At 41.1% G+C, this 20,112-nt stretch overlaps 1 protein-coding gene across 1 annotated transcript in view; it reads right to left on the reverse strand.

The window, feature by feature from the left end:
• ARHGAP24 (Rho GTPase activating protein 24) overlaps positions 1 to 20,112 on the reverse strand; it is a 154,951-nt gene that overhangs the window by 96,907 nt on the left and 37,932 nt on the right. The window contains exon 3 of the mRNA XM_042872096.1: positions 4,883 to 4,970. Coding sequence (XP_042728030.1) covers positions 4,883 to 4,970 — 88 coding nt within the window. The remainder of the gene's footprint in view (positions 1 to 4,882; positions 4,971 to 20,112) is intronic.

Raw genomic sequence — 20,112 nt, forward strand, 5'->3', positions numbered from 1 at the left:
TTAATACCTCCAGATAGAGTCCTCTTTAATACCTCCAGATAGAGTCCAGCCTCTGTCATCCCACAAAAATCCTGTTTTACTAGAACTGTCAAGTATTTACATCAGTATAATATTGAAATAGATGTTGCAGGAAGTGTTTTTGTGATACAGCAAGCTAAAACAAATTTTGAAGTGCCTTATTAGCAACAGCATGTCTTTAAAACATCAGCATCAGGTCTGGACATAACACTTGGCCTTTGAAAAACTGCATCCTTCTCATACACATTACAGAAGGAAATTGTATAGTGCTTTCCAAGCATTAAAACATATGCATTGTAGATCAACAGATAAAGACAGTCAAAATCAATATCCAACTTAAGGTACATAAGAGCATTGCAAAGAAAACAGCTAGTTTGTTCAAGAAAAAACAGTCATACGTAATATGTCTGCTTTGTTTTTCTTGTATATCCCCTAGGAAAAACAAAAACAAGTGAACTTGTGAAATCCACACATTCCAGGCATTGATGAACTCTTGATAAAAAACACTAGGTAGCAAGAAACATCTTTTGCAGCCTTCCCATTGCAGCTGCTTAAGAACTCACGGTGAAATATCCTCAAAGGGCTTAACCTGCCAAACACTCTGCCAACAAGGAGCCAGAGAGTTTTTAATGACTTTACAGCGCACCAGCAGATGTATATTTTCTTATACCTCTCACTGCACTGGTAGAGGCTAAGGGGCCTGCTTACCAACAGTGAGCTCAGGGATGGACTTATGTGGGATGGAGCTTCCTCTTGCCAACTGTCAGCCACAAGCACACAAACCTAAACCATCTAAGATGACTCAAATAGAAAGCAGATATTCTATACAAATGAAACACCACTTGGAATTGGAAAAAAAAACACCCGCAACCATTAACTTTGAAGAACAAAAGCATGTTGCAGCAATAGAAGCAAAAAAGTTTATTATCCAATCTTTTACATAAAGGAAGCTAAGAAAAAAAAATCAAGAATTTGAAACCACTTCACGCTCCCTACCAGAACACTCAGTCTGTAGAAAACTTCATTTGCCAGATGGTATGCAATTAAAAAAAGATGACAGAAAGGAAGAAAAAAGGCCTGTGGACACCTCTTTTTTCTGACTAATAAAAAAATCATTTTAATGATTTCAAAGTTCTGGAATTAATATTTCACTCCCTTGCAGAGATTCTCTCATAAAGCTCCGTGCTTAGGAGAAATGCTCTGTATTCAAAAGACTTCAAGTCTACACCTAGAAAACCAATGAAATAGCACTCACTGCTCTGAGAAAGCACAGCATGAGAATCTTATGCCAGAGGAGAGAGACTCAAACATGCTGTGAGCAGCAGCAGCTCAAGTTTTCCAAAATCTCAGACTACTTAGCAGGGTACTCTCCATAGCAGCAGCTGGGAGCACTCCTTTAACACCAACTTTGTGAAACCTACTGCAGATTTCTGAATTACCTGAGAGTAATTCTTAGAGGGGAAGCCGAGATGTAAAAGCAGCCAAACGTTTGAACAATATCACTGAGAAAAAAATACCATCGGTGTCAAAACTAAACCCTGAGGCAGATTTGCACATAGCAGTCTACTGAAACTGGTTTTGTTTAACAATCTGTCCAGTTAAAGCATTTGAAAGAGGAGCTGAAATATTTTACACTTAAGTCCTATTTCAATGTATATTCAATATTTCCTTCCACTTGATGAAGCAGAAGTTGTCATTGCAGCAATCCATTAGGCCTTTTCCAATTAGTAACACAAAGCCAACTAACATCTTGCTCCCCATGCCCATGGAGAAACTCAAACTGCTTTCTGAAAATCTGTATGTGCAGGAACCATGAAGTTCATCTACACCGAAACTGAAGCGGTGTGAGATGTTCTCCAGCAATGTGCTTCAACTTAGCTTCCTCACTTCGTATACCGTAGTAAGCTTACATACTTCCATAGTAATGTCAGCATATAAGCATTTTTCTCTGAAATTAGTCTTATTCAGGCAACTGATTTCCCCATTTGTCCCCAGTCAAGTGGCTTTGTAACGCAGTACAATCAAAGTACAAATACATCCACGCGTTGAACTGCCATGCTTTGCCAGTGGTCAAAGTCGCAGTACAATTACACCAGGTTTAAAAGCAAAAGACCCCATAAGGAACGTAAAGAATGACATTTGGAAATGTATGTTTTAATTTAAACAACTCTAACAAAATATTAACACTCGTCATGTTCCCCATTCAATAAACATCAATCACTTCCAAGCAATTACTCTGTCACGGATCATGTTGAAACCGTGGTGATGCACTCGAAGACCAGGATTCAAGTCCCAAAAGTACCTACACACAGCCTTAGAAAGCCACTGGCCCTTACACACAGCTCTCCATTCTGTTCTCACCCAATCTGCCTTCAGTTAACACCTGGAAATCCAGAGAACCCCAAAGCACACTCAGCCTTGAGTGAAAACCCCACAGGGAAGGCAAAGCTCCCCACATGCTGCTTAAGGATGGACTTGAGTTTTACAAGTGCCTCCTCCTGAAAAAACAGGAACTTCTCATCTCAAATCCATGCAGTCACTCACTACTGAATTCCTACTTAGGAGTTATCTCCAAAACCTAAAGAAACCACTGCTCTGAGCAAAAGAGGCTATTAATAAGTCATTAGTCACCTTGTAGTCACATGGACTGGGGGCAGAACAGGAGGCAGTTTCACTCCTGTAAAGCAGCCTCATCAGTGCAGAAAAAAGAACAACTTTAAGCATTAAACAATGCCATGACTTAAGGAATGAACAGAATGTTTTGAAAATGCAAATTCAAAGCATCTGTATTGTAATTAGAGCACCAGACTGCAAGATGTTTGTTTCCACACATTCATTTCTTTCATTCATCCTCAGACACAGCTATGTACAGAGAACTAGTTTCACAGTATAAACCAACTCCCACGTACATTCCCAAAATAATTTACATGTATTGCCAACAAACAAACACACAAGTTTTCAGGCCACCCCCAGATGCAGCAGACAAAAAGAGGACTTGTCACTGATGCCTAAAGGATTACAGAACACAGTTCCAAGAAGAGAGTGAGCCTCAGTGCTGTACATTTCACGCAAGGTGCAGTTAGGCTGACAATTAAAAACCCTGCAAAAATCTTGCTGATGTGTAGCTGTTCTCTCATACATAAGTGAACAAAGGTTAAGGAAAACCTTGTCTGTAATATTTCTCTCAATTACATCCAATGAACTACATCCAGTTGCTGCAGCCTGCCTCTAAAACTGGCTTTTATGAGTCAGTACAAGCATCCTGCTGACAAACAGCTCTGTTGGAAAATGCTGACACTACTGGCCTTAAGGAGCAATGGTGACAACAACAGGAGGAAAACTTGTTTCATCTTCATTTGACATCTGCTGACAACATTCCCATAGGCACTGATCTGCCTTCCTGGTCAGCCCAGGTCTCAATTTCATTTTCAGCTCTCCTAAACCAAACTTTTTTCCTCATGGCATCAGGAGAACAGCTCTGGTATCAGTTGCTATAGCTGCACAGTTAATAGCCAGGGGCAAACTGGTACTACCCTAAACACATTCAAAATCTTATAAACAGGACTAAACAAAACCAAAAAACCCTACCAGTAAAAATACCCTATCAGTAAAAATACTGATGACAACCTGTGTTCAAATTATTTAACCTAAAGACATGACCTGAAAAAGCATTCCTTCAGTTGAAAATAATCCTTCTCAGTGGAAACAAGATTTTAGCCAACACCAGACCTGCAAATTTATCAACAGGTTTAATTCAGTACACGAAGAAGATAACAGTTTAAAATATGAACTCAAGCTGGAGTGAGCGCTAAGGAAACTTCACAAACAGATACCATGCTTGTTTTCTTGGCATACTTACCCTTCACTGCACATAGCTTTCATGAACAAATTCCTCACTAAATACATAAAAAGAAAAATAAAGACACTCTGTTGAGCTGTGTCTGCAAATTCCGCTCAGCTCTGCTCCTCCTTACTTTCTGAGTGGATGCTCTCTCCACTCTGGAAATCTACTTTGTACTACTTGTGCTTCTGCAATACATAAAAATTGCCATGCTTTGGTCAGGACAGCCAAGCTTGTAACTTGACATTCTCCAGTTTAAGAGCAAGGCCACAAAGATTTGTTTCCATAAATGTTACCCTCAATTGATCTTTTTCAATAGCCATGACTGGAAAGTACACTAGTACGTAATATGAGGATTAAAACAGAATACATTGAATAAACACAGTGATCTAACCAGATGTGGAGACCCTTCACAAATTGCTCCAATAATATACACACTCAGGATTACCACTCAGTTGGCAGAACAACATTCTTTAGACAAATCCACCCCCAGAAAAACACCAAAAAAAAAAAAGCAAAAAAAACCAACACATGTTAAAAACAAATTTAGGGTTTCAAACCAGCAATGTTTGGTGGTGTTCAACCAATTTAACCACCCAAGGGACAAGGCACCAGTATCAGGTGATGGCACCAGTGCCATCAGCAAATATGCAGTAGTAAAATGCTGTTTGCGCCAAGTTACTGATCCCTCTGTTACCACTGGAGGCTCCATTCCATAACAACCAGTTCTACTTCAAATAATTACAAAACCCACTCATACTGCCAGTATTCTCAGTGCCACAGTCCCAGCTGCAGAGCAATCACAGTTTACACTGACAAATAAAAGCCATGTTGTTTTCCTGCATTGCCAGAGGTATGCAGGGAGAAAAAAAAAAAATGAATGAAAGTATTAACAAATTAACCAATTTTTTTCCTTTAATTGAATCATTAATCACTTTCAGCTTCTGTTCTGGCTGAACAGATGCAGCCATTCGTCACTGAGAACACAACCACAAAGTCTTTACAAGGTGTAGAATATCGTACCTGGAACAACTTCAAAAAGGAACTTTCCTGGACTCTCTTCATTGCAGGGGTGCTCAATTACTCTGTTGCCAGGCAGAAAGATAGCACCCTAAGGAAGAAAACAACATCACATATGGGGTCAGAACTGCTGCCTTGCTTGTGATAGACAAATGCTCCTTTTTGCTGTGACTGGGGGACGCATGCATGTGCTGCTGCTCCTGGGCAGCTTATTTCCAAACTCTCAGACCAACTGTCATAGATCACCTTCATTAACTACGGCATTCAATACTGGCTTTAGGTTTTTTCCCCATCTCTTTAGTTTTTGATACTATGAAGATTTTTGTACTATTTATGTTCATGCTGCAGGGCATATTCTGATATGCAGAAGTATTTACAGTTGCCGGAATGAGAAGATTTAAATTTAAAAGAGAGAAGAGCACACTCTTTTCACCAAAGAGCATACCCTACAACCAATGCCTTTTACTGAGAGCAGGGGAAACTGAGGCTGTGTTGGCAGCACCCGCTCACCATTCACTCTATGTACAGATGTGTCCTAAAAGCAGTAGGCACCCAGGCCCAGCAGCTCACCTCAGAGACATTTTCCCTCAAGTCCTGCACCCAGCATTCACTCAAGAGCAACTTTCAGCAGCTCAGGAGCTTGTGTCCATGAATACGGAAAATACACTTTGGATAATTACACACCATGTTATTCAATTAAACAAAAACATGAGATTAACACTTAGCCAGCAGCACTGTAAATACAAATCAATTTATGAAATTGAATGAAATGAAAACTGCACTTAACTTGGCTGCACACTCATTAGCAGCACACATGCTGTGGCCTCATTACAATGGGATGTGATGCTTTGCCATTCTTTGATGCAAAATCTTTTCAATATTCACTTCACAGCAAGTTGTCACAATAACAGATTTTTGAGAATGCAAGAAGAAAACAGTCATAACATTTATAACTTCATCTCCTTCATTTCACGGTTCTAACATTCCATCTACTAAAAGGCAAAGCCTAAACCCCACGTGACATCTGAAGTAATATGAAAGGATGCCATATAGCAATGCCATAAGATATTACTGTGATTTAGAAATAAAGCATATACTCAAATGACAATTTGATTTATTTTATTCTTTTTACATCTATTACCGGAATCAAAGCATGTGAAATACACTCATGTGCATATACATACACACAGACTTGCATTTTTTTTTTTTTTAAATTAAAAATAGTTGTTTGAACAACCTGCACCTGGATGCAACAGACCAGTGGGGGAAAGTGAGCTCTCTCACTTCTCTGTCTGCTTTCACACCCATTTATCTGCCTTCCCCACGCAGCACTTCCCCACTGTGAAGCATCAGCTCCAACCTTATTGCTTCAATAAACTGAGCAGCGCAGACTGGCACAGAGTTGTGAAGGTTCAGCCAGCTAAAGTTTGCTTTTCTCCTTTAGATCTTCTTCCTATATAGAGAAAAGCAGCTTTAAAGCCTTAGAAATTGTGCAAGATGCTTATTTGCACATAAAATATGAAGGTGGTTTCCAGAGGAAATCAATGTTGTGACTTGGGTATTAGTGCATGTAAGCATTTCAAAATTACCAGGTTTCACATGCTTCTCATCAAGCTCAGCTTATCATTCTAATCAGCTGAATGCCTCACAGTACAGACTGCAACACTAAAGTACAGCTCAGCAGATGAGCACCACATAGAAGTATGGTGGAAGGGCTACCACAAGAGTATTGTGACAGCTTGACAGGTGATATATCTGCTTTGCACGCTGCATGACACAGACTAGCATAGCAACCTGGTGCTTAGCTCTCTTATTATTGCCTTACTTCTCTAGCTCCGAGTTCCATTTCCCATAGCAGATTTACTCTTCATCAGCATACAGGAGGCACCAGATTTTTCTCAGGGAAGCTCATGGGACAAGGAGCTCCCACACTAAGATGCAGGCTAGCAGCTCCAAATACCTGATTTTTAATACCTCCAAAGGGATTTTACTCAAGAAACAAATAAGTAGATGAACTGCTTTCTTGCCCAAATATGTTTTTTGTCTTTATTCTAAACCATTTCTACAAGGCTTAACCAGTCCATTCCCTTCCTGTCACCTACTGTGGAAAGCTACTCAAGAAGCCAGGTTGGATAATCAGAAAAAAAATTATTCTCAAAAAGAGCGATGATGCAGTGGCATAAGATGCCCAGGGAGGTGGTGCAGCCACTGTGCCTGGAGATGTTCAAGAACCACAGAGATGTGGCACTGTGGGACACGGTGGGATTGGGGGGAGGGGAAGGGTGGGAAGAAGGTGTGTTGGGCTTGGTGATCTTAGAGGTCTTTTCCAACCTTAAAGATCCTATAGTTCTTTATGACCGCATTGTCAGTGGTCATTCATATCAGGTGTTCCTCTGCCTTTCCAATTTCTATCAAAAATTAATAAAAATGTATTTCATCTTGCAATTAAGTGCTGAGTTTATTAATCCCATTTTTCTTAGTTTTTCTTCTTTCATGGAAAACCTGCCAGGAATCTGTTGGTACCTTGTCCACTGTCTTAACACAGAGGATCTTCACAAAGCTTATTTCTTGTTGCCCGATGCTAGAAGTTGGTTAACCACATCACAAGTGCTGGTGATGGCTCGGCACCAAAGTTTAAGGGTTTTATATCTGTTGCAATCCCACAGCTCTCATCCATTGATTAATTTGTGGCAATTACTTGGTAGTAATTCTGTAGCAGGGTAGTTGCTGCAACCAAGCTTCAAAGCTTTTAACAGCTTAAGTCAAGGGAATGCTCTTACTGCTCACTGCCAGCAACTCTGAATCTACCATAATTCTCTTCTCCAATTGAAGTGAGAAGTAGTTCTTTAGGGCAATATCTTATTCCCCATGTGCATCATGGGTTTCAAGTCTCTCTAGCACAAGCTACATAACGAAAAAGTTTTACTGAATATGAATGTTCTGAACTGTCACTGTAAAATGTACAGAATGTCAGACTTCCTGCATACATGACAATATGACACCAACAGCAAGTTACAGTCACAAGTTACAGTTACTGTAAGAGAAGGAAGGAACTGGATGTTCTGAGTATGATAGGTTTTTACAGCAGGTAAGCAAACCAATCTCTAGCAGTAGTATCATTACCATAGGTGATGCAGCCACTGACATGCAGCTGTTGCAGCCTTTTATAGTTTTGCACACACTCTGAGAGAACACAAGTGCTGTTGTATAAAAGCATGCCAAAGAGGGGGGGATGTAACACGTCAGGAACAAACACAGGCAGAGACAAAGTGCAAAAGAGTTGGTTGAATAAAATTCTGTCAGTGGTCAACATGCATTCTTCTGGCAGAAATTCCATTGCATTTGACATTTTCTCCTCCCACTATGTTAATACATTATTCCGGTTTGTTTCTGTTGAAGAATAAGAATTGCCATTTAGTTCCCAGAAACTGCCTTAAAGTACTGAAAAGAACTTTCCTCCACCCAAAGTTAAAAATCTAAGCTCGTGGCTTAATTTTCTAATTGAGAAGCAAATTGACTTCCAAAGGCAGTGATACAGCATGTACTGTTGGCTTCAAAATGAGCACCAAAGCATCCATTCTAACATAGAGGGAGAGCTTAATTCTACTAGGATGCAATGATGGTATTTTCAGAAGATATTTCTACCTTTCTCTCCTGCCACATATTTCACTTCATGGTTCAGTGCCTCAGAGACATTTTTCCTCAAGAACAAAACAATCTTGCCTTGAGCAACCACTAGAAAATCTCCCTTTTTGTTCCCCAAGAGAAAGAAAACTCTCATGAAATAGAGTTGTAACACCACAGAAAACTACATTTGCCTAAAAACAGAGCCTCATGCACACTGTTTGCCTCTGGAATTTATTTCTACTGTAAGGGCAAAAGATGAGTGGTCATCTCCTGACTATATCTCAAACACCTGAAACTATCATAAGCTTTCTCCTCTTTCTACATTTATTTCTCAGTAATGACTGCTCCCTTACTGCTGAACACAAACTTTAACATGCTGTCTTCAAATCTTTAAATTCCACCTGCTATCCTAAGTGGTTTCAGACAGATCACGGATTAGTATGAAGCAGCTTTCCAACCCAAAGCAGATTTTCTGCAGCACCTAAATAAGCTTTAGCACCTCTACTTTACCCACCCTGTCCCAGCTTCTCCTTAATGAATGAGCTTATTCAATTGTACATCACCAGCTTCTGTGAGAAATGCTGTTCCTCCTGCACTGATTTGTTTTTCTTTCCCAAGCTCATCACCAAGGGATACGAGGCAATGGGTAGGGAGCTGGGGGTGACCCAGGTCACAAGTAATAGGTCCGCTCCTACCTGAGGGGTAGTTAGGACCGAGTTTAAGGACTCAGGGGTTCATGCTAAGCTCATTTCCCAGCATGTAATTAGATGTATGCATGAGATTTTCAATCAAATTTAGTTTCATTACGTTCATGAGATTTTGCCCTATAGACAACAATATGATTGGACATTAAGGAACTACTGTAGAGGACAGGCAATTAGAGGAAAGTCTTACCTCCGGTAGATCCTTCCTGCTAGTAGAAATCTAGATTATTGATAGAGCCATTCTCTCACAGTTTTACTACCAAAGAAAAAAAGCCAATAAGCCATCATGCTTCGCTTGCTTCAGAACACTGAGGGTCAAGGCTTGTTTTACAGACCTCATTTGCAAAGAAAATTTACTGATTTCTAGTATTAAGAATACATAGGCCAAATGAATGATTTCATTGCCTAATTTGCTCTTACCTGGCAGGAGAAATATTTCAAGTGTGGCCTCGCGTGTACACGTGAAGCTCACCAGTGACAGTCTTGACAGAAACAGCAGCACTGAGAGATAATGCAGCATACGTGATTGAGGAGGTTAAAACCAAGTCAGCCATTAAATACTGAGCCAACTATTTTTCAAGATAGGACTCAGAGGCAGAAGAAAAAAAGGGGGGATGCTTTAAAATTAAATTTCCTATGCCATCTTGATTTATCTTATTTTGAAAGGGTGGGGAAGCAGTCATCACTGCATGCAAGGGTAGCAGGGAGATAATTTATTCTCTCTCTCCTTGGCTGAATGCCCACAACTGACTGAAAGGATCATGTCCACAATGGAAAGAAAAATATTTAAAATTACCAGAACACTACTGATCATCAAGCGCTTTGTAGGACTCATACTGAGTTACACCATTACATTCTGGGAAGATTAATTTAGAGAGAAAACCACCTAGGAATCTGTAGAAACGCTACAATACCTTATCAGAAAAGGAAACAAAAAATAAGCCACTCATCATTACAGATGGCTTTCAGAGCAGACTGTCAAGACCTGTCTCATGCAAGAGGTACCAGAAGAGAATCAGAGAGCACCAACAAGGGAAAACACTACTCAGGAGGCAGAAGAGCATTTTGGGGACACATGGGAGCTATGCAATCACACTGGTTCCAGCACCAAGAGAAACCTCCTTTTAATGCCACTTACACTAACAAATACTGCCAGGAAAGCTGTAACAAAACAGTGACTAAAACCCTGGTCAAGCACATCCTGCACACCCTGCAGTGAGGTCAAAGTGCTGATGGCCCTCAGAAATAATTTAACACCTCCAAGATTCTCTTATCTAGTAGTAGCATCCTTTTTCCATCTTTGCTCTTCAGTGCTCCTTCTTGGCTTCGCTCACATTAACAGCCTTGCTTATGGTAACTCATACTACTTTGTTCTTATAAAGCCTACCCAAAAGACAAGAATGCAATATCTAAACTGAAAAATCAAATGAGAGAAGTAGTGTAACTGTACAGAAACTACCCCTGTTATCCAGAATGAATAGGACAAGAAACAGGAAGCAGCCAAATGCACGGTGTGAGGACTATCAGGTCTTCAGCACCACAGTCTTCCAAATGCACAGCAAGGCATGTGTCTATGATTCAAATTAGTTCATTTGGGTTTTGTTTGTTTTATGGATGTCCATGCTGACTTTAAGTGGAATTGCTTACAACTGCAACATGCACAGCTTACTTCCAAAAAGGCTATGTACTGCCATGCCTCCAGCTTGCGGAAGAAGTGCTTCCAGCTCAGTAAGTAATAGAGGTTGAAATTGCAACAGATTACCTCATTAAAATTTTACAGCAAGTGCTAAGAAAGGCAGCAAAGACTTAAAAATGAGAACATGATCCCACTGACCCCATTTCTTCTCTCTCCTCTGCAAATATCCTTGCTTCCTTTTGACTACCAAGACCATTGCAGTGCAGTTTATCTACCCTATAGAAGCTATCATTTTTCAGTTTTTCATTAAATAACAAACTACAATTTCACATGGAAAAAATACTAGGACTTAACAGCTAGAGTACTCTTTCTCTTCCAAGTTTTCTTTTTTTTTTTTTTAATGCCTACACTACTTGTTGTTTTAACATCTGCATGTTGTTTATATTTTGTCTATATAATAAATGCTTTATAAGCATTGCCTGGATACTGCAACTACTGCACAGACAATTCAGACATCTCATCTGGCTTCCTAGCATCTGGTGTATGGTGCTAAGTCAGCCCTTATCTAAGGGAGGACAACATTAACAATAAATCTATCTCAAGGTGCAAGGAGTTGTCTTGCACATTCTTCAAACAAAACAACCTGATACACTTACGACCATTTGCTTCTCATGCACTACAATCTGTGTATCATCATAGAAAGGCTTGGGTTGAAAAGGACCACAATGATCATCCAGTTTCAACCCCCCTGCTACATGTATTTTGATCATTTATTATTTTCTTAAAAACGGACACCAGTTTACATCATTCATTTGATCTTGGTTTTCCAAAGCACTTGACTAAGATGTGCAATAATGATTGCATAGTAAAGAATAAATCTGTAGTTGAGTCTAAACACAAATGATTGCTTCTTGCTCAGTAGAGGTAGAAAGGTGCCTTGAAGTAAGCCACTGCTCCTTAAAAATCTAGGTGCGTGTCATTAATCATTAAATAAGCACTTTCTACTTTCTTTCCTCTATCAAGGAATCTGATTCAACAGCAAAGACTCACTGCTTTGAAATTGGGAAAGTACAGATGTGTTGTCAGCCTGACCTTGATCTCCTGAAACCTAGTCAGCTGCCTTTCTTGTTGCGTGCTTGCCCTGAAATTTCAGGCTGGTAACTTGCAATGCACTTCATTACAAGGGCAGTTTACAGCAAACTGAACTACGTTTTGCAAACAGAACTGCCCATGCTCACTGGTCCAAACAGAACCTCTGCAAGGACGATCTTCATTTTCCCCAGGGAGGCTTTCCTGCATGAGTGTTGTGGCAGTAACTATTTCAAGCCCAAAATAATTACCATGGGCTACACTTGTATCATAGAATGGGCTGGATTGAAAAGGACCACAATGCTCAAGTTTCAACCCCCCTGCTCTGTGCAGGGTCGCCAACCAGGCTGCCCAGAGCCACATCCAGCCTGGCCTTGAATGCCTCCAGGGATGGGGCACCCACAACCTCCTTGGGCAACCTGTTCCAGTGTGTCACCACCCTCTGGATGAAAAACTTCCTCCTAATATCTAACCCAAACCTTCCCTGTCTCAGTTGTATCTTGCGAGTTGTTTACTTTTCAGGCGTTACTTTGAATTCAGAGTGCAGTAGTCTACTTTGGCTGTTCCGCAACACTACTTCCTATTTAGAGCTGAGCTTCTCAAGGAGTTTCTCATCTTCGTAAGTTATCTGAATTGCACATTTCTATAGCTTCTGCGTGAGCTGCAGTTGTTTCTTCCTCCCAGGGTTTTCATTATGCATTCAAAAGTACCCTTAAACATTTTTAACATGCAACTTAAATATTGAGCAGAGAGTTTTGGCTGATTAAAGGTGAAGCAAACAGTTTGATACTGTATAGGTGCACCACATGAAACACTGAAGTGGTAAGTAAACTGTGAATTTTCCTTGGAAAGCATACATTTTCAGCAGGACAGCAGATGTCTTAAGGGCTGGACCCTTGGGCAAAGCAGATACTACAGAAGTGTCTATGAATCGAAACATACTTTTACAAAGAGACAGTATAAAACAAACACGTGAATGTCATCAGGGAGTTACTGCATGGTCCTGGAGTGGAATTTGACTTAATGCTTTCTTACTTAGAAAAGAAGGGAAGGAAGAGCTTTATAGACCAAGGCTTTGCAAATTTCAGTTTAAGAATACATTTTCCTTCGCATTTATGTCAGCTCATTAATACAAACACTTCACATGTTTTTCAAAGAAAATGCTTATATAACCAGATACCTAAGACACAAGACATACCTCCTAATCTCAGCAGTTTCAAAACCAGCACTAAGTTGACCAGAAGCTGGTTTGCGTGAAGCAGTGCACACCAATGGGCTGCAGCAGCCCTGAGCCCTTCAACCCAACAGAACATCCCCACAGCTCCAGTTTGCTTCAGATGTTTGAGCACACACATTTTCCATTAAAAAGAAAAAAAAGAAAAAAAAGAAAAAGAAAGAAAAAGAAAGAAAGAAAAACTGTGGGGAAAAGGCTTGTCTAGCCCTTATCTCACCAATTAGGGCACAAAGCCACAACAGGAGATCCCACTTCAAAGCCCTGATGTCCCAAGAACTTAGCCCAGCCCTCCCCAAAGGCTGCAGGCTGCTCACTCTATTTAATTAAACATCTTGTGGGGAAAACAGACAAAAAAAAACCTTTTTCAAGATTATTCTGTCTCATTATAGGATTGATTTGAGTTAAAAAAAAAAAAAAAAAAAAAAAAGACTTCCATCATTTGTATTCTCACTGAGTAACACTGGAGGTGGTACAGTACAACCAATTGTACAGGAGTTTAGTATAACTTTTTAAGCAGTTGCATATGCAAGTTCCAAAACATCCCTGGTGATTTGCTTTCCCATAAAAGCAGGGGATTCTGCAGCACTATCAGGAGATCTCACTACGTACCAGACAGCCTTACGTAAAAATATGTGCAGGCTGACTGGAGGCCAGTGTAATGAACTGCACTGCAGCAGCTGCTCCCTTCCACACTGTATTAATATAAATAGTTTAGATTCAGTGCTCCTATTTTAATAAACCACCAAAATATAAACATGCGTGAAGGTCTTCACAGTCTACAGCAGAGACTGCAGTATCCCTTGCCAGAGGGGAAGATGAACCACAATTTATGCAAGAAAAGAAACTGGGAGCAAACCCCCACAATGGGTAAGCAGAAACAAAACTCCAGCTCTTTTGGGAACATACTAATTGCACTCCAGTCAGTGGAGCATTCCCTGCTTGGAGCTGTTGTTAAAAAGACAACAAATCAGTTTCAATCAGTCATCTGGTGTCAATGCTCTGGAATCTTTTTCAAAGAGAGAGAGCTCCTGTGGTAAGCTCTTTTAGATACACATCATTTATTGCACAATCATTTTCCTCAAAGTGAAAGCATAGGAGAGCAACGTCAAATCTAGAGTCCACCAAATTCTCAAGTAAAGATGACTACACTGGAGCCCTAACGGCAGCACCCAAGTTTTTGGCAAGTTGAGAGTTACTGAGCCTGCTGATTGCAATGGAAACAGGCATCAGCATGGGAAACTGATCAGGAGGCAGCAAGCAAAGGGCAGAGGATGTCTCAAAATGGAGAGGCTTCTCAAGAAAACTGTCAGCTTTATCTCTCTAGTAGAGGCTGGTGGACAGAATGAAGAAAATTGGGAAAGCTCCTCAATTCCCATCTCACATTAGAGTCTTCAGAAAAAGATGCTTCAAAATCTGCTGAAGATGGAATAACACATTGAAGATACTTAATGAAGTTTTAGTATTATTCTTTAAGTATTTAATCCTACAAGCCCTACACTGCTACCAATAGCTGGTATTGACCATGCCCATTCCCTGCACAAACTGCATTTCTAGTGTCACACACAAGGAAGCACCAAGGTGACAGCCAGCTCTTTCCACAGCTATGCACTGAGCAAGGCAATCCTCATAGATAAGTTAAAAGGAAACATGGATCCTGTCAAATAAACCCAAAAATGCTATTACATTGGCTGCATAAGCGAACCCTTCTCCTGCAAAGCCCTGAGTTCTGGGTCCTACAGAGCTTAACATGCTTACCTGGTCCCTGCCTATACAAAGGGGCTCTCACATGCACATACAGCATCCTAGTAAGTGTTTGGTTTACTCTCAAAAAAGCATCTCAGTTAGAAACTGCCAAGGAACTGATTCCCTATAGGTCTCACAGTACAACATGAGTTTCAGACTCCTTGGGCTCCTGACAAATGCCATATCCCTATTTGAACAGAAATCAGATTCCCATGGCTGAGCTGCAGGCAAACACATTTCACATTTAATGGTCTTCTTTGCCAGCTTGCTGGAATTCTAATTAAAGCAACAGAGCTGCTCCACTGAGAGGCACGTGCTGAATGCTATCACAGAGCTCCTGAGATAAGGGAAGCCTCAGCAAAGGTTAATGACAGCATTAATTTGACTTTTTCTGTTAAATAAAGAACAGGTCATTAAAATCTTAAACAGGTGGCAGGCTTGGCAGCTCTACAGCATGTGGGCTCTAGACAGATTTATCTTGTCTTTCATTTTAAAACATTTATGTGAACATATTTGCTGAGTTAAATTATCTTGTTCACAAAAGCATCCCATTCAAGGCTGCTACTATATCTGTTACATTGATCAAATTATATTGTAAAAATGTTAGCACCCATTCTGACAATTGTCATCTCATATTTATAACTTGGGGACTCCCCTCATTAGTTACCTATTGCAATTGTAATTTCTACACGAGCATCACCAATACATAAAAGCAGCCAGACAGCTCACCCAGTGCAACCAGACTCAACACACATTGAGAGCACGTTATGAAACTATTCCAATGCTGAGAGCCTTAAGAAGAGTTTCTATCCATGATCACTTCACTGTAAGCCTTCTTTCTTCCCCCCTAAGGAAGAGATGAAGATGAACTGCTAAGATATTATTCTCCTCAAGGGGATCAAGTAGATGTTCATCTTCAAATGCACATTTGTACTGCAATTCAGTAACCTCCCCTGCTGAATGGAAGATAAAGGCTTGTGTTCCCATCTATGCAAAGATTTAAAAAGCACTAAGAAGAGCTAAGAATAAAGAAACTACTTCCAAACAAATTAATTTATCATCTAGGAAAACCAAAGTGTCAAGCACTCCTATGCGATGCTTGGTATGCAGCCCTGCTGGCTGAGTTTCAGTGCATTTTAACTGACACAGCTGCTTGGTAACAAATATTCAAGACATAGTTGGCCAAGCGGCCTTTAAATCTGCCAATCAAACAAGTGACAGCCACCATCCACCTCATGAAATTCTTGTCTCTATTATTAAATGGAAACAGCCTCAAGGGTGGGGCACAGGCTTATGTACAGACACTAGCAAGATTTTTATGTTTCTGCTGTGCACTATTGTTGGTACCATGTGAGCATCAGCCTGTCCAGGTCACCACCGTGCAATGTTTCCTGTGCAATGAATATACAATAAAGGGACATTTGATAGGATAAGCACTAGCAGCCTCACATTGTACCAGGGGAGGTTCAGGTTGGATATTATGAAACATTTATTCTTAGAAAGAGTGGTGATGCACCAGCACAGACAGCCCAAGGAGGTGGTGAAGTCACCATCCCTGGAAGTACTTAGGAACTGCGGAGATGAGGCACAGAGGGACAAGGTCAGTGGGCAAGGTAGGGGTGGATTATTAGCTTGGATTGGATCACCTTAGTGGTCTTTGCAACCTTAGTGATTCTATGACAAGCAGGCAGTGGATATCAAAGTAGGACAATAGGGAGGTGTTCAAAGTTTAGATTGGGCCAGTCTTGGCAACATCAAAACACTTTGGAAGTCACTTCAAATTGAACCCCGTGCAGCCAATTTTATGTGCTTTACTACCTGCGTTGCACCTGGGTAACCAGATCCAGCTCCTGCAGCTAACTACAGAGCTATTTGGCATCCAACCGCTCACTGGGACAGCAAAGCCTGACAGCTGCCCTTGGCTGCAGCTATGAAAGCAGAAGAGCCCCAGTCCAATTGCCAATCCTGCCCTCCTCCAGGATGCAGCTTTGCTGTGCATGGCTGTGCTACAGCCATTTCTCCTAGGTGTGCCAAGCATAAGTCTGCCAGGGCTTGGAGCTAAAGTCATAAAATGGCTTAGGTTGGAAGGGACCTCAAAGATCTGGCTCCAACAACTGGGCCCCAGTGGGCTTCATTCCTCACTTCTGTCACATTCCCACATTGCCGACTGCTTGAGCAAGAAAGTCTATTATGGAAACATTTTCCGACTGACAGCTGAGGAGCAAAGAGGATTTCAAGAACGCAGCTTGAGGTCATTCAGCCTGCATCCACCACACAAGCCATTGCCTGGCAGAGAACTAGCAAAGCCTCCCTGTAGCAGCAAGGGTGTTGTACACACTGCTCGCTCAGCTGCAAATACTGCTTTCATCCCCGAGGTAATGGACTTAAAGGAGGCTATTCTTAAGTACTAACAGGCTAAAGAGAACTCAATTATTGTCATTTAAATACTAACAGGCCCTCCTGTGAGTTTTTCATTTTGTTACTTGAGGAACCATGAAGCACTTGTACCAGATCCAAGTAAATAAAGGGAAGGGAGACAAAAGTCACCACAATGAGCCTTTTTAACAGACACAGACCACCTATAGCGTTGAAATTCCCTTCAAACAGGAAAAGAAAGCCATCATTAAAAAGCCCACCACAACACAGAGCAGTGTGCAAGGGTCAAGCTGTAGACAAAACCAATTATCACTTAACTGCTCAGCAACCCTAACAGGAATTATTACAGCATTATCATTATTTAGTGAAGTGTTCTCTATCCTATGCTCCAAGTGCTGCTTCCCTCAGCCACCCACTGCTGACCTGGTATCATGATTAGTTAATGCACAAGAACTCCCTCCTGACAAGATCAAGCGATTACACGAGATTACAAGGACCAGGCCCAGTTATCAGCTTGTCACCCTCACCTTGCATTGAGAGGGAAGTCTTTGTGAAGCTGCACACCTTCCACACTGGCTACAAGAAACTCATTACTGCAAGCATCCAATCACACATACCTCTAAAGGTTCTGCAAACGCTGGAAGGTGAGAATACTTTTGTGGCAAAGGCAAGGATCTGGCACTACCTCACCAATTTTCCTTAACTATCCAGCTTACTTGGCTGGGTCCATCCTCTCCTAGAGCTAAGTCTTAAGAAACACATTAAATGACCTACACACAAATACTTCATATCTGTACTATCTGCTCCCTGTTATTCCATTTACTGTTAATTTAGGAATAAGTAGATACAATTTTACTTGTCCTTAAGATGATTACAGCTCTCCTCATATCACATCCAGCAGCTACAGCACAGCTCCCAGATACTCTGCTTCAGCAAACAGTGTTATCCCTAAGCACAGCCACAGCATACCCTATTTCCCCCTTCTGACATGCCTTCACACACCTACTGACCACAGCAAAGGCAATGCCCGTGCCTCTTTATAGCACCATTAAGCACAGCCAAGCTCCAATTGTATTCAGATCTGTGTTTGGAAGGAGCTTTTTATGAAGGCCACTTCTACTGCTGTGAGCATGGATGATAAAAGTCAGACAGCAATGAATAATGGCAGTTTGCGTGCAGTCTCTCCCACTATGACACATTGCCCTTGATCCTCTGCTGTCATAGGAAGCTTAATGCCCTTTTTCATTGCAAAATTCATTCTACAGTCTTCTACAGAAGATCCAATTTGAGCCGTTGCTGGCACAACTTACAGATAGGCATTTTCAAAATAATTTAATCTTCTTTTTAAAAACTCTATTCAAAACAATATCTCTACCAGCTTACAATCACATTGTGCTCCTCATTGTTTCTCCAAAACTAACTGTGGATAATTGGAAGACATCTCAAAATCGCCAACATCAGCTTTTCCTTTTGGGATACTCAGTCTCTGCCCACAGAAGATTGGAAAGCTTTTGCATCCTGTACACACCTGTGGTCTTAGTCCTCCACCACCAAGCAGATTTAGAAGCTCATAACTGCCTATTATCTAATATTTTTGGAAAACAGATCCCTCTACCTTGAGAGCACCTCAGGAAGGGAGCTGTACAGTAGCTACACTGCTTATCCATGGTAGGGCAAGGAGCTAGACTTTGCACAGCTGAGGAAAAAGAGCTGGGAAGGCAAACAAGTACTTGTACCTTCCTATACATAACTACTGTCACCTGCACTCAGCTCTGCACCTGCTGCTCTTGCCACAGCTCCTTCACTGGTGCACAGCCAGCTAGGTTGACATGCCTCATGTAGACTCCATCTCCATATCAATACGACCCAAGCTGTGCCCTTTTTGCTCCCAAGTTTCTTGAAAAAGGGAAAAGTATTAGCAGAAATCCCCAGATTTCTGCTACTTCATCATGAGCACTCTGCCTGGTACACAATCCTGCTGGGGGACTGATCTCAGTCATTACAGCCTTTTTTGTCACCCAACATAACAAGTGAAGTTGCTGTTCAGAACTTACTCTGTTTTTGTGCCACGCAGGACATTCCCAGGCACCCACCTGGGGAGCCCTGAGGACATGCTGCTGGTTCCCCACTTGGCAAGGAACACCATGGTCTGTCCTAAGCCATGCCTTGCTGCCAGGAGCCCGGAGAAGTACATATCCATCCGTGACCAACTTTTTCATTTTAAATAAATTAAAAACCCAGGGTCTGCTCCTGTAAGGGGGGTTTAAGGTATTTTTCACTGATGTAACAATCACTATTGCGAACGAAGTAGCCTAAAATGAAAGTGACTGCAGCTTTTTTTAAAAAAAAAAAAAAAAAACAATTCATCACCACTCAGAGAAAGAAACTAAAAATGTTAGCTATTCTACAAGACACAGAATAAGGTATTTATATACATTCAGAAAATGAGTGTAATGCATTTAAGAAACTGTGCCTAGAGTTGGTGAAATGATGGAAGGTCAGTTGTCTCTCAGGGAAAGCAAAGAACTATGTGTATTTCTCACAACACCTTATGGCTGGGCTTATGTTTCTCATTTGCACACAGCAGCAGTAGGCCTAAGACTTCCTCAGGTTGCCTTTCCCTGCTTGCCTTCGGATTCACACTGCTGTCAGCACCTCCAGTTTCTTAGTCTACAATCCCCTAGACACTGTCAAGCACTTTTTCATCCCAACAGTCATGACACGCATGTGAGAGGCCTGTACATGTACTCATCCAATAGCCTCACAGCTTAGGCATCTCCTTTGCTTTCACTGCAAACCAGCAAGACTAAAGCACAGAATTGTA

The sequence above is a fragment of the Lagopus leucura genome, unplaced genomic scaffold, assembly GCF_019238085.1.
Source record: "Lagopus leucura isolate 7727_CA_CO unplaced genomic scaffold, USGS_WTPT01 Super-Scaffold_100004, whole genome shotgun sequence".
Lineage (NCBI taxonomy): Eukaryota > Metazoa > Chordata > Aves > Galliformes > Phasianidae > Lagopus > Lagopus leucura.